Source organism: Culex quinquefasciatus, chromosome 3, assembly GCF_015732765.1.
Source record: "Culex quinquefasciatus strain JHB chromosome 3, VPISU_Cqui_1.0_pri_paternal, whole genome shotgun sequence".
NCBI lineage: Eukaryota > Metazoa > Arthropoda > Insecta > Diptera > Culicidae > Culex > Culex quinquefasciatus.
In genome coordinates this window covers 76894439-76908953 of record NC_051863.1, presented here as the reverse complement: position 1 = coordinate 76908953, position 14515 = coordinate 76894439, and the positions used below count along the sequence as shown (strand labels likewise).

The 14515-nt window shown below is 38.2% G+C and overlaps 1 protein-coding gene across 8 annotated transcripts in view; it reads left to right on the top strand.

Annotated features, from left to right (window-relative positions):
* Positions 1 to 14515, top strand: part of LOC6033822 (MICAL-like protein 1) — a 61655-nt gene that overhangs the window by 33628 nt on the left and 13512 nt on the right. For 7 of the 8 annotated variants that reach the window (XM_038258741.1, XM_038258743.1, XM_038258744.1 and 4 more), the window contains exons 3-5: positions 6935 to 7096; positions 9769 to 9953; positions 10043 to 10113. In XM_038258741.1, the coding sequence (XP_038114669.1) occupies positions 6945 to 7096; positions 9769 to 9953; positions 10043 to 10113 (408 nt within the window). In that variant the 5' untranslated portion in view covers positions 6935 to 6944. Of the gene's footprint in view, positions 1 to 6934; positions 7097 to 9672; positions 9696 to 9768; positions 9954 to 10042; positions 10114 to 14515 lie in introns of those variants that run through there. The other variant, XM_038258747.1, reaches the window with a different exon arrangement.

The window sequence follows — 14515 nt, the reverse complement described above, 5'->3', positions numbered from 1 at the left end:
CATTAGGGTACCCAGAAAAAATGACCCCTGCTCCACAAGCAAAAATTGGTTTTTTGGGTTATTTTAAGCATCTGTGCAAATTTTGAGCGAAATTGGTTGAGATAAACGCATTGATGCCCGAGCCTAAAGTTGGTGAAAAAAATGATTTTCATACAAAAATGACTTTTTTAAATCGCTAATAACTTTTCAGGATCGAGTTTTACAGCTTTGGTGTGTCCTACAAAGTTGTAAAGCATTGAATTTTCAAAAAGAATCTCACGTTTGGGAATATTTGGATGGAAGTAGCGCACCGTGCAGACCAAACTGTAAGAAAATTGGGTTTTCCATACATTTTTTCGATTTTTCCCATACAAACTTCACCTTCGAGTATCAATGGATAAATGTTGACCGATTTTGCTCATATTTGGCCCAGAGTCCTAAAATAGCTTAAGGAACAAAATTCAGCTTGTGAAGCGAGGTTTTGAGGAAAAGTCCCATATTCTGGGCAGTGGCAGTGCGTGGCCGAATGGTTACGCTGTCCGCTTTGTAAGCGGATGATTCTGGGTTCGATTCCCATCTGCTGCAACCTTCCATCGGATGAGGAAGTAAAATGTCGGTCCCGGCCTTGGTTGTTAGGCCGTTAAGTCATTCCAGGTGTAGGAGTCGTTTCCATGCCATAAGTACAAACAACACACCAAACCAAGCCTACTCCGGTGGAATCGCTGGCGGCGGTTGGACTCACAATCCGAAGGTCGTCAGTTAAAACACTGGGGTGGAAGGTTCCTTGGAGTAAAAAGAGGTTTGGGTGCCCTCCCCATTCAAGCCTTCGGACTCCTAGGTTCGAGCAGAAACTTGCAATAGAGACCACAAAAGACCCGGGGGTTAAGTGCACCGTTTTCGAGTTATATCCACCTAAAAGTGGTTTTTTTTTTACTATAAATAGTTCCGTTTTCTAACTTATGATTGAGCTTGACCATCTTTGAACTATCAACTAAAAAAATTCAATGTTCGAGTGAGAATATTCAGCAGCTTTTGAACCGATTTTTTATGTCAAAAATCAAAATCATCATAAAAAAACAAAAATGCTAGGTAAACTACTACAGTTTAGCACCGATTATCTGAAGTCTCGATTATCCCAATGTTCGATTATTTTACGGTTTGTATGGGACCTCGGATAATCGAATCGTAAAAAAATAATAGTTATTATTTTTATTGCCATACCAATACATTACCAAATGTATTTTCTCTATACACTTAACCCCCGGTAGTTGGTAACTTTTTCGTTTGACACTTTTTTAGTTTGTACCCCGTTGGTTGGTCAAAGTCAAACTAAAAAGTGGCGAACTGTCACTTTTTACACGGCGCTCACGCACACTATCAAAACAAACGTTTGGTAGTGTGTGTGAACTCCGTGTAAAAGGGGTGTCAAACTAAAAAGTGACCCCGTTCGTTTGACAACAGTTGGTGTCAAACCATCGGGGTTTGAGTGTATGACATCACTGCCATTTTTGTCACCATATTGGATCTTAAATTCTAAATTACTTTTGAGTAGTTCAGGGGTCATACTTAGGCTCGACAATCATAAATAAGAAAACAACAAAAAAAAAATGTTTCCTCTTTCGATTATCCGAACTGTTTTTTTTCCAGACCTTCTAATAATCGAGTCAGGACTGTACCGCTTAATTACAGTCGACTCTCTGGTTGTCAATATCCAAGGGACCGTCGAGGAAGAGAATCATCAGTTTACAGAACGATGCAAAATGAAGACTCGATTGAAATTTGTTTTTTCTTGCTGACCAGCTATAGGAAAGAATCATGGCAACGTCCAGCAAACAAAAACAAATAAATGTCAAACACCCTTCAAAGCTTCGTTTCTCAAAGAAAAATGTCTATGCAAGCCATGAGAAAGTGAAATTATTGACAACCGGAATAGATATTCAAAGCAAATAGAATTCAAGGGACCGTCGAGGAAAAGATTCTTCAAGCAAGAGAAAATATCGAGGAATAAAGACAATCGAAGTATGCAGTTTGAAGGGACTGAAGAATTCATCGGTACATGGAGCATTATTGATATCGAGAAGATCGACAGCCAGAGAGTCGACTGTATTTAATTCAATTAATTTTACTCGTAAACTCAGTAAGCTACTTTAAACAACTGCAATGATTTGCTTCAACTTGTGCTCAAGAACGATACCCGCTCATTGTTGCACATACTTAAATGCCACTGCCAAGGTAGCGGATCGATTTACTCGATAAGCTACGGCCACTTTAAGAAATTTCATTATTTTCCACACTTTATTGGCTAATCAGTTTTAATCAAGTGTCAATCGCCTCAACTGCTTCCACTCAGCGCTTTGGCGCTTCTTCAAGTTGTTTTTTCCCTTCTGTCTTCTTCTTCTTATTTGCTTTAATACGCCGCGCTTAAGTACTTCGTTATAGTTGAGTTTGGTGAGCTTTCGAATACCCACATGTGCACTTCCAGTCACTCCAATCAGCTGGGGCCCGGTTGTAAATAAACTGTGCGCGTTGTAGTAAGTCGAACACGGGGGTTTAGTAGTTATCAACTAGCCATGTTTATGGTCATGGCACAAACGGTGCGTAAGATTTTCCATGACTAATAGCTCGTTTCACCGCTTGATTTGACTTTGTTATGAACCAAGGAGCAGCGTTTTCTCGCAGCTTGTTTGGACTTTCGCACAAGTTAATGGATTAGCAGGAATTTGTACTACGGGCCGATACTCGCGGAATGACCGTTGGGTAAGGGTAGTAGACCTTTTCGGCCGTAACGAAGTGCAATGCGATTAAAAATTCACGAAAGTTACGGGTCACATGCAAGAAACATGAGTGGAAAGTGAAATTGTTTAATTTGACGAAAAAAGGAAATCGTTTTAATTTTTTTATCGCAACGCGTTCAACATTTCAAAAAACATGCTCAAAAACGTAACAAATAAGTTCATGCATGGTTGCAGACTTTAAAATCTCACATTACTCTCAAAACTAGGGTTAACTCCGTGTTGGTGACCAGCGTAATCAATCGATTCGAATCAGTGGACTCCCCCTGGGGAGGGAATTCGACTATAGTAATGTGATACAGCTGCTGTGCCATGCTTGTGTTTGCGAAGCAGAAATGACAAAACAATCAATTAAAACTGTTCGAACTGTAGGGGACTGTTGTTGATTGAATTGGTTATTTTTGGGATTTGGAGTAAGTGAGTTAATTAACTGTGATTTGAGAGAATGTGAATAGAATTGATACATTTAATTTTCTATTAAATGATAAATGTTTTTGAAATTCTGGCATCCCTGTCTAAAGGTCATAGGCATAGTGATTTTTCACGTTCGAAAATAGCAAATTTCATGGGGACTTCAATTTCAAAACACCAAATTTCACGCAAATTTCGCGGAACGTGAAAAATGTTAAAATATCTTTAAAAATCTTTTGTTTAAATCACAGAAACTACTTTTTATGCTTAATTATATATTATTCTTTAACAAACAAAAAAAAAATCACTAAATTTGAACGTGACATAAGAAAATCTCATAATTTTCAAAAAAAAGTTTCCACCTGGTTTATGGATGAGCTCTAATTATATTTAAAAACAAAATGTACATAGAGCATACGTATTATCATTTATTGAACTACTTTTTTAAATATTCGATTAATAAAGCAAAAAAGTTCTCGCTAATTAGCTTCTTTTTTATCAGTTTACATATTATTGAATTTCATATCAACAACATCAAAAATGTTGTCCAGCCAAAATGAGCAAAATAGTTTGATTTTTCTGCGACATTTACTGCCGTTCTACGCATAATTGTCCCATGTAAGTTTTGGACGATGACATTTATGACATTTTTAAGTTTAGTTTGATGTGTACTTTAAGAAAAACACATAAAATCTGGCACTTTGTTGGGAAACTCATTAAAAACAACACTAAGTCTGTTTGTCCCATCGTTAAACTTCTACGCATAATTGTCCCAACAATTATTTTCTTACACGGAATCATTAGTTTTACTAAGCATTATGCCTTGTTTACCTGTTGTATAGCAAGAGAATCACAAATAAGGGTGATAAACTGCTAACTGGGGCGATTAGGGACGCATAGGGTGAATAGGAACCCACGGGACAATTATGCGTAGAAACGCAGAAATCGGTCGAAAAATTTCAATCGCGTTTTTCTCAGTTGCACTTTTTTGAACATGGGACAATTATGCGTAGAACGGCAGTTTAGCGCATTCAAATTAATTTCTAAGGATTTCATCTCTCTTTTCAAAAACTAAATTTAAAATCAATAGGCAAAAGTAATATAATTTGTCACGAAATCGAAATTTTTATTTAAAATGAGAACAAAAAAAGGTGGCATTTTTCAACTTTCACGGAAATCATCCACCCAAAAAATCAAATATCGTTAAAATTAAACAGGACTTAGAAAAAATCTTAAATGTTTTTAAAAGGTAATTTCAAAGATGAAAATTACGCTTCATTAAATTTTGAATAAAACAAAGCTTAACATAACATACTAAAAAATGGGAGGAGTTCATTAACAGGATTCCGAGATATGATTTTTTGAAAATAAAATCCGCGCGGCGCGTCAAAAAACACGGATTTTATTTTCAAAAAATCATATCTCGGAATCCTGTTAATGAACTCCTCCAATTTTGTAGAATGTTATGTAAAAATGTCCGGGAAATCCGATAAAAATATTTCCAGATATAGGCTCATTGGTCCAGACACCGTCAAAACGGCATTTTAAAGTTTCATAAGCCCTTTTCATATGTTAGACTAGATTTTTGAAACTTCTTACTATTTTTCTTTGAAAGGTCAACTTATCACCTTTCATTTGCGTATAAGACAATTGAAATCGGTTTAAATGGCGAGGAGTTATGATTTTTCGAAAAAAGTGGTTTTTGCGAAAACCAACGAAAAAGGCCATTTTTCAGACCACCCTAACACGGCGTAGGTCACCCTAATGGCCAAACAAAAAATACGGGTCTAATTATTTCGGCCAGGGAACCCCCAGAAAAATTTTGAGCCCGATCCAAGGACTTTTATTTTTTCCATGCTGTTTTCGTGGGGAATTGCTGCATAAAATTTCGTGGAAAAAGACAAATTTCGCGGATTTCACGCTGTCCGCGAAATCGTGGATTTCACTAACCCTAGTCATAGTGCATAGATGATGGCCCTCCACTAACCCCCGCCCATGGGATTACATGAAGTTTATTTATCTTGTTAGATATTTTTGTTATTTAACTGTGTTTTTGATTCATTATTTATGTATTTATTCTCTTGTTTTAAACCATGCGCGTCCATCAAAAACCCTTTATTTCTTTAACATTGCATTGCTAGCCAGAAGCCTCAAATTTAGATAACATTGGGCATTTGAGTTCCTCTCTAAACTGAACGAATAGCCTTTATATTAGCGTGATTCACGATCCCCTATAAATTGAATTTTAAAGAACTTGGATCTGATTTATCAGAATTTTAGAATGTTTGTTGGATTAGTACAAGTAATTTTGTCAAAGATATCAACATTTTGTATATAGTAGTCTACCATATGCACTGATGCTATACGCACATGATCCGGGATCAATATCCAACGACCTCTTGCTTGTTACGGTGGTAGACTCGTAGATCTTAACTCCAGGCAGTCCTTGAATGACCATGGGCATCCCGAAGTACCCATAGACCTTTGTGTAATTTTAGTAAACAAATAAACTTGAAAAAAAAAATTGTTTTTCAAATATTTTAATTTTAAACTTTTAATTATTTTTAAAATCGTACAAAAAATGCTAGCTGTGGACCCCCCGAACTTGACAACTTTTTTTATACATTTGTATTGGTTGTTTCCGTTGTGCTAAAAGGAAATGGCTATGCACCAGGCGCTTCCATATTCTTGTAGATGGCTCATATAATTGGCAGGAGACGCATGATTTTTTTTTAAATTGTTCGATTTTTTATGTTCAAAAATTTACCACATTCTCATCAGTCTCCATGGACATAAAATCAAATTCTGTCGATTGCATCGGATTGGGGGAAGCCTTTTCTCTGAGGAACCGATGAGATATCGTGCAGCGCATGACACAAGTTTTGTTTTGTCGAGTAGTGTAATTGCAAAATTAACGTTATACAATAATCAACAACCGATTGTACGATTGTGTCTTGATTTGTTGGGGAAAATTTGAAGGGAGAGACAAATACTAGAAAAAATTGTTAAAAAAGTAAATCTTTCCCAGTTCCTGAGGGGAACACTCTTGAAGAGTAACGGGGCCGGCATTTACAAAGTGGATTCAGTGGCAGTTCCATTCTCAATTTAATGTTAACATGTTAAGTTTAATGTTAACATTCCATAGGTCGCCTCCCTAAGGTGTCGTTATAAGGTCCAGTTTGTAACGATACACTACCTTCCCTTTACTAAGCAATCGATTCCAGAAGGGAAAAGATCACCAGTTGTGTTGATCCGAGCCGGGGTTTGAACCCCGATCTACCGCTTACGAGGCGGAAGCGTTACCACTGGGCTACGTGGCTCGGAAAAAATTGGCATTGCCTTTATGCAACTCAGTTAAGAAAAGATTTATCTTGAGCCTGTTATCATTTGAAAAATAGATCCAAAAAAGTTTCAGTTACTCAAAGTTTCAGTTTGATTTGTAAGAATCAAAAACTCCTGACCATTATTGAGCAAGCTCTCCTATGTGCCAAAACGGCTGCCAACATGCAACGATTTACGAGTAAACTATCTGGTCCACATCTGATCGACCTTGTGTATGCAAATATGTCGCATATTTACCGTATTGAACCCCTTTGGTCACTGGTCGCTGAAACACCACGTGTTTTACATGCATGTACCTCGCTATTTCTATGCAACAACACCTTACCGTATAGTTTTACTGTTTGCCCCGCGGGGTTGTTTTCGATTTCGTTTCAACGACTCTTTTTTTTCTCTCTCTTGTCTCGTTACAGATAGCTTAGCATGTCAGAACGCCGTGGTACGAAGGCTCTAGAACTATGGTGTCGCCGCGTCACCGAGGGCTATAAGGATGTCCGGGTTACAAACATGAGCACCTCTTGGCGCGACGGCCTTGCATTCTGCGCGATCATCCACAACTTTCGTCCGGATTTGATGTGAGTGTGTTTATTGACTTGTTTTTTTTTTTGTCTGTGTTCTTTTCCTAAAAGTGCATGCTTTAATTGATTCAGGTGTTTAGACTATTTTATTAGTTTACTTTTTAACAGTTTTATGAGTTTTATTTTGATTGAAAATAATACTGCATGGTATGAATTAATACATAAAATTTACTCTCTATCTAAAGTCCTTCCACAAAAATGTTAATTTGTTCTGGGCATGGTCCCCTAGGTGTACTGAGCCCGAGTCCCAAATATGAGCTTGATTGGTTGCGACAGGACCTGGCGCTTTGACTTTGAAGGAGCAGCAGGAGCAGAAGTGCTGCCAGAAGAGCTTGAAGAAAAAGTTAAAGTTTTCAGCGGCGATGTTATAAATTCTGTAACATTATAAGGAGAAATTCTCGTATGTTTGGCAGGTTAAGCACTCGCTTCTAACTTCATCCATTTGGCCGATTTTCACTATTTAAACAACTAATTTTGCAAAACTTTTGATAGAAATTTGCTTGCTCACTTCTTATTGAGGTATTTATCACTCGATTTCAGTTGAAAACGCTTTTGTCAAAGTTCTAACCTGCCAGCATTAGAGGCACGCTGGAAGTAGATGCTGTTCCCCTAATATTTGACGAATCTTTTTACACTTTTCGACAAAGTTGTTCCCTGGAACACGAACTATAAACTCGTGAGGTTTTTGAAAAATGCAAAAAAATCGTTAAGGGACTGAAAACTGGTAAAAACCAAAATGCACCGAGTTTACGGATTAAATCCCATTCAAAATTCATAGTCAAAGCGCCTAGTCCTGTCGCAACCAATCAAGCTCATATTTGGGATTCGGGCTCAGTACGCCTACACAGAAAAAATATATGTGAATTTACTCGATACGGAAAAAATGAATCACATGCAAACTCAATTGATGAAAACTTGAAGATTCGACGTAAACGGTTCAATTACACGTAAAATCATGTTTTTACGTGTAATTTGTTGCAAATTTACATCAAATTGCATTTATATTTCAATATTTAATGACGTGCAAAACTGTTACATCATATTATGATGTAACATTCGGAAATATTTTTTTGTGTGTATTATTTCCCTAAATGCCCGCATTAATGACCCATTTTTTTTAAATCCTAGTGTACAATCACATTTTGGAAGGTGTAATATTTGATGATTAAAAATCCTTTTGTATGTAATTTTAACTAAAATAAAATGTATTAAAGTAATTCATCAGAAAATGATAAAATGTTTACCTTATTAAAAAAATAACACCTTTTTTAACCAGAAATCTTTCATGAATGATTTTTGATAAAAATAGTTTTACAACAGGAACTGTTCAACTTAAAAAAATAAAAAAATAATTGTTCGCCCTAAAGCATTGCTTTAGCGTTCTTGATTGCGAGAATCCTACTCGAAAACCCCAAAAGAAGCTTACAGTCATCCCTCATATTCGGAACAGTTTACAGATCGGCCAATGTTCAAAAAATCATAGCAAATCGATAATTGAACTTGATGATTCGCTTTCACCTTCATTTGAAGGCTTTTCTTGCGATTTTTCAAGTGCTGTATCGAACAACTGTAAATTTTTACTTTTATATCAAGTTTTTGAAGAAAAACTTTGGCCCTTGAAATCCACAAATTCGGAACACTTTTTTCTTACGGATGTAAACAAACTTTATTTTCTCTCCAGGAGTAAATATTTTTTACAAAAAAAAAATGACTTCACACTCTGAAACCAATAAAACTCAAGCTTAGTGATGTTTTTTTAATGGTCTGATAAATTTTTTGTGAAAATATCAGTTAGATTCAAGTGTTCCTCAATTGTGGGAGGCACAATAACATCCCACAATTATGGAACAGGCAATTTGGAGGCAGTGTTTTGCTGCTCTGAATGAAATTGTCTTGAGATGTGTTCCGAATATGTGGGATGACTTAAAAAATCAAAACACTTAAACCCCTAGGTTGATACGTTCCCTTGATTTACCTCAAATTTCTGCCGACGAAGTTGACTTTATAGCTGTCGGCCACCATTGATATAGTACCAATCACTAGTGTCTTCCTTTTTATCTACAAGGACTTCGCCGCCCTGGGCTCCTACCTAAGTGTATGAAAGTATGGCACGGAGCGACGGCGCCGAATACCCATATTTACACAAAGAATTTTAGAGCGCCCGCCGCGGGATTCGAACCGGTGACCTCTGGATTGTAAGTCCAGTGCGCGGTCCGATTGATCCACACGGGCGGGACGTTATCGGCCTTTATTTGCACGTAGAATCGACCAGTTCAGATCAATCCTCGGATAACGTAAATAGGAAAATGCATGGATAAAATTTTGCTAAAATAAAGAAAAATAAAAGCCGTGCGAAAAAGAAGTGAACATTTCAAAAACTACTAAAAGAAATCATTTTGATTTTAATGGTATTGTTGTTTTGTTAGCTTTGTTCGCATCCACAAACAATAACTGTATGTGGTTTATTTAGCAGAATGATTTTCTTGAACTAACTTTCACTATCTCTGGTCATATTTACTCTTTACATTTTCTCTTTCTCCTTCCTTTTTCCGGTGGTGGGCTAACCTAATTAGCTTTATTTTAAAGTGTAATAATTGTAAGTTTCTATATTTTCGTGCCTAAATGTTCAAATTACTCAAAATCACACAATAAACTCATCCAACACACAGAGACTTTGCCAGCCTGAAGCGGGAAAACATCTACGACAACAATGAGCTGGCGTTCACGATCGCCGAGAAGCACCTGAACATCCCCGCCCTGCTGGATCCGGTTGATATGGTAAAGTACGAAGTGCCTGACCGATTCTCCATACTAACCTACCTGTCGCAGTACTACCGAGTGTTTAGTAATCAAGGTGCGTTTTCTGATTTCGTTTTTTTTTCAAATTCTGTCGGCATCATCGACTAATCTTTTTGTATTCTGCTTCTCGAACTCCTATTTCAGAATCGACCAACAACAACATTAAAAAGACGGCGGAAAAAGAACCCAAATCGAGCGAACGAGACACCACAAAGGTGAGTCAGTTCAGATTCCAGCGCCGTTGCCCTATCCTGCCTAGTCTGGATGTTATCGCTTCTTCCCATCACCACCGGGTACTGCAACCGGTGACTCTGGGAACGATGACCACGGCACCACGATGATGATGGTCTTGCTTTGCACAAATCACGCGGGAATTATTAACTGTACGTGATCGACTTACTAACATGCATCCCCCTCCTCCTCCCCCTTAACCCGTTTAACGTTCGTCCGTCCGTCGCAATGTCCTATAAGAGCGAGTGTGTGATATCCCACCACCATCGTTGTCATTACCATAATTTATGTGCAAGAGAGAATAGATTCTAACCGATAAGTAGGGAAGAAGCATTATTGACGGTGTGGTGGTAGGTAGTTGGGCTTATTTTGTTCCGTTGGAATTAACCCGGTTCTGACACGAACTACTCACTCACTCATTATCATCTTCATCATCTCATCACATCAGGCAGAGGCCACGCATCGTCTTCTTATCAGGTAGCGGTATCAAAGTGGCGCTCAACCTTGTTTTGCCATGCATATTAACGAAAGGGGATTGTTGATTGGGTTGTGGTGTGATAACTAAATTCAGTGATAATGGAAAAGGGTGGGGCCATTCCAATAAAAAGCATGTGTAAGAAAATTAAAAATCAATTTATGTCATATTTTTGCTGGGAAATTTTACGTAATTCAAATGTGAAAAAGAGAGTATTTTTTCCATAACCTAGCTTGTTAACTGTTTCTTTTTTATTTGGGGCTGCTCAAAATTCCTTGTTTTATAAAGGTGTAAATATTTTCAACTCGATGCCCCGACCAATTAAACAATTAACGACAATAGCATAGTTCAAAAGACGGTGTTGCTCGCATATTAAATTAGTACCGTAAACTGGGGTCAATCGGGACACATGGGGCGAATTGGGACAGCCGTTTTGACCAAGTTGGAGCACAATATTTTGATTTTTCTGATTGATTTCGGTTAGAACAGACTCAGACCAACAAAATGTGTACATCCATTTCCAAATTTATAAGCTTTAAGTGCTCTGAAAACTGCTATCCCTATTTGGACTGTAGGCCCCAGATTACGGTATTTTAAGTTTGACTTCGTACATTAAATTAGTACAGTATGTATGGTGTTAGTTTAGTATGTTTTGAAGATATTTTCATGACAATTTTTTGCAGTTCGCCATAACTGGGTATTGGCGGGTTACAACAATGGATGTATTTTTGGTACAAAATTCACCTTTATTTGATACCGGAACAGTTTAAAATATCCTACTCTGTGCCAAAAGCATCGTTAGGAGCCCCTCTAAAAATGTTCGGCCAGAGGCCGAATCAGCGTTCCTACGTTGTGTTTGTGGATGGCCAGAAATCGCAGGAACCGAAGCAGCAGTGGACTTACGGGCGGACAAAAGATCCCTCAGGGCTTGGCACGGGTTGAAATGAAACACGGTTGTTCCAGGTGCGCCGAGAGGCGTCCAGCCTCCTCGGCGGTCGAAAGTAAAAGAGGGCGATTTATTTCTCACATCTTAAAGCTAAGTTCACAATATTAAATATCACAGAACTAATCACTGAAGACGAAGAAGTAAACATAAACAAACTTGACGTCAGGTGACGTTTCAGAAACTCACCACGCTCGCGTTGGGGGTGATTCAACGAGTTGCTCTTTTCGCGGAAAATGGTAGAGCCCGGCGCCGATAGCGATCGCACGGCGGGACCAAAGTTGGATGTTTGATCCAACATACCGGCCCCCAAAACGGATGTTTTTAAATTAAAGATGTCCGCAAATCGATGCACTACGATGGCTTGCTCCGGCCCCCGTGACTGAAAGGTTTCAGCGACGGTTCCTTCTTGCTCCAGCGGTAGAATTCAGCGCCCAATGCCGATATCGAAATGTAGATGGAGGTGTCAGCCATTTTGTCACCAAAAAAGGGGTCAATTCCGTCCGTAGTTCCTCCGGGCGTTCATCCGCACGGGGGGAAAGGTGCAAGTTGACCCCAGCCTTGACATCCTCGAGTCAAGCTTGAAGCCGGAGGGGTTGAACGGAATCGGCAATGTCGGTAGTCGAGTGAGCCCGTAGCTTGGAGGCCAGTGCCTCGCAAATGATCGATGGCTCAACTACCGAACACCAGCGAAGCTGCACAATGGTTGACGTACCTCTTGAAGCGATGGCGTTGGCACCATTTTGAAGTTCTGCCGCTGCTAGCACAGAAAGTCCAGGAATTCCGGCGGCATCCGTATCCTGGTCACGGCACCAAATGTTCGGCCAGAGGCCGAATCAGCGTTCCTACGTTGTGTTTGTGGATGGCCAGAAATCGCAGGAACCGAAGCAGCAGTGGACTTACGGGCGGACAAAAGATCCCTCAGGGCTTGGCACGGGTTGAAATGAAACACGGTTGTTCCAGGTGCGCCGAGAGGCGTCCAGCCTCCTCGGCGGTCGAAAGTAAAAGAGGGCGATTTATTTCTCACATCTTAAAGCTAAGTTCACAATATTAAATATCACAGAACTAATCACTGAAGACGAAGAAGTAAACATAAACAAACTTGACGTCAGGTGACGTTTCAGAAACTCACCACGCTCGCGTTGGGGGTGATTCAACGAGTTGCTCTTTTCGCGGAAAATGGTAGAGCCCGGCGCCGATAGCGATCGCACGGCGGGACCAAAGTTGGATGTTTGATCCAACAACGCCCAATCGAAAAAGATTATAAATTTTGATAGAATTAGTCATTTTAGAGAAAAATGCAATTTGGGTTATCATCTTGAGTGATTCGGTCAAAATAAATTAATAACTTAAAACCTATGTGTATGGCTCTGAAGTGTGCCCAACGGCTAGATACATACATACTATTAAAAGTCATATCAGGGCATCTGTTGGAGTCAATTACCATCATTTGTTGCATTATTTTGTTTCCTTGAATCATTGCAGGCTCCAAAAACTCCTAAAAATTGAAGCATTTTCAGAATCGAGATATTTTCAAAAAGTTCACTGTTTTAGTATAACTGGTCAACAGAAAGCTTAAAATTCAATGTAAATAATGGTTACAACTCTCAAAAACAGTAACATTAAAGGTTGTTTACTTTTTAACCCATACAAAAAAACGCGAAAAATATTTTTGAAATCCCGAGAATTCCCGGAATCCCTGGAATTTTTTGAAACAGTCATAAAATCTATGCAGGGTTGCGAATGAGCGAGCGCTCACGGAAAGCGTGCTCGCTCCAGCTGGAGCGTGAGTTTTTATCAGGTAGCTCGTGCTCGCTCACGCTCACCGGAGCGTTTTGCGCTCACGTGAGCTGGTGAGCCAAAGTAGGTAGTTGTTTTTAAGAGGAGCCACCCTTTATGTGCTAAAACATAACCATGACAATTTATATTATTTCATTCAAATGGGTTATTTCAAACAATAGCAATTTGGAGGCTTTTTTGTAAAAAGAGAACTGTTTCAACAATTTTACCCTATTTTCTAGAATGAAAAAGAGAAAGAATAACTTTATAAAAATGATCAGTCGTTTCCAAGCACTGAACGATTTATTAAATGGAATGACTTTTATTTAATGGTTGCTCATTCTGATCTGCATGCTGGAATGGTAGCCAACAAACTGTTTAGGTACATAACACAGTTTAATTTTATATTTTAATCAACCAAGCATATAACATTGAATCGAACTTACCCCAGCATAAATCTTCTTGAACTATTTCATTGTTTTGTAAGTTTTTCTAAGGTTTACAGTCCTTTTTGTTCACGCGCTCATACCCTTCCTTTGTTTCCACTGACATGCTGGATCTTAAGAACAAAATCTAACTAGGTTGAAAAACAAAAAAAACTGTCTCAAAAAGTTTCGCGATACTTCCAAAGTGAGCGCTCGCTGAGCGAAAAATGACCGCGAGCGCGAGCATGGGGCAAACGCGAGCTGAAAAATCGGAGCAAACTGTGTTGTGTTTTGGATTTTAAATTAACCACAATATCAAATACATTGTGATTTAAATTTAATATCTTTTATTAATATATTTTTTTAATTTATTTTTGTATATGACGTGACTGAAAAATCATGAAAAATTTCTTTGAAAATGTAATAAAAAACAAGAAGCAAAAACAAATAAAATAATACCGATCAATGTAAAATTTTAAATAGGCATTGAATTTCATGATTAATATAAAACATATTGAAAAGAAAGATTTTTGAGTTACTACTTCCAGCTGGGGAAAATTGACACTACAGTCTAAATAGATACAGGAGATTTAAGAGCAATAAATTTGGAAATCGGTGTACTGATTGTTTAGTTCTGTTCCTGTTTTAATAAAGTCAATCAAAACATGATGCAAAAAATGCCATCAAAAGTAGTCTTAACTCGATGAAAAATAATTTTGTAAGAAATTTGTTTCAAATTCAAAATCATAAATATACGTAAATAT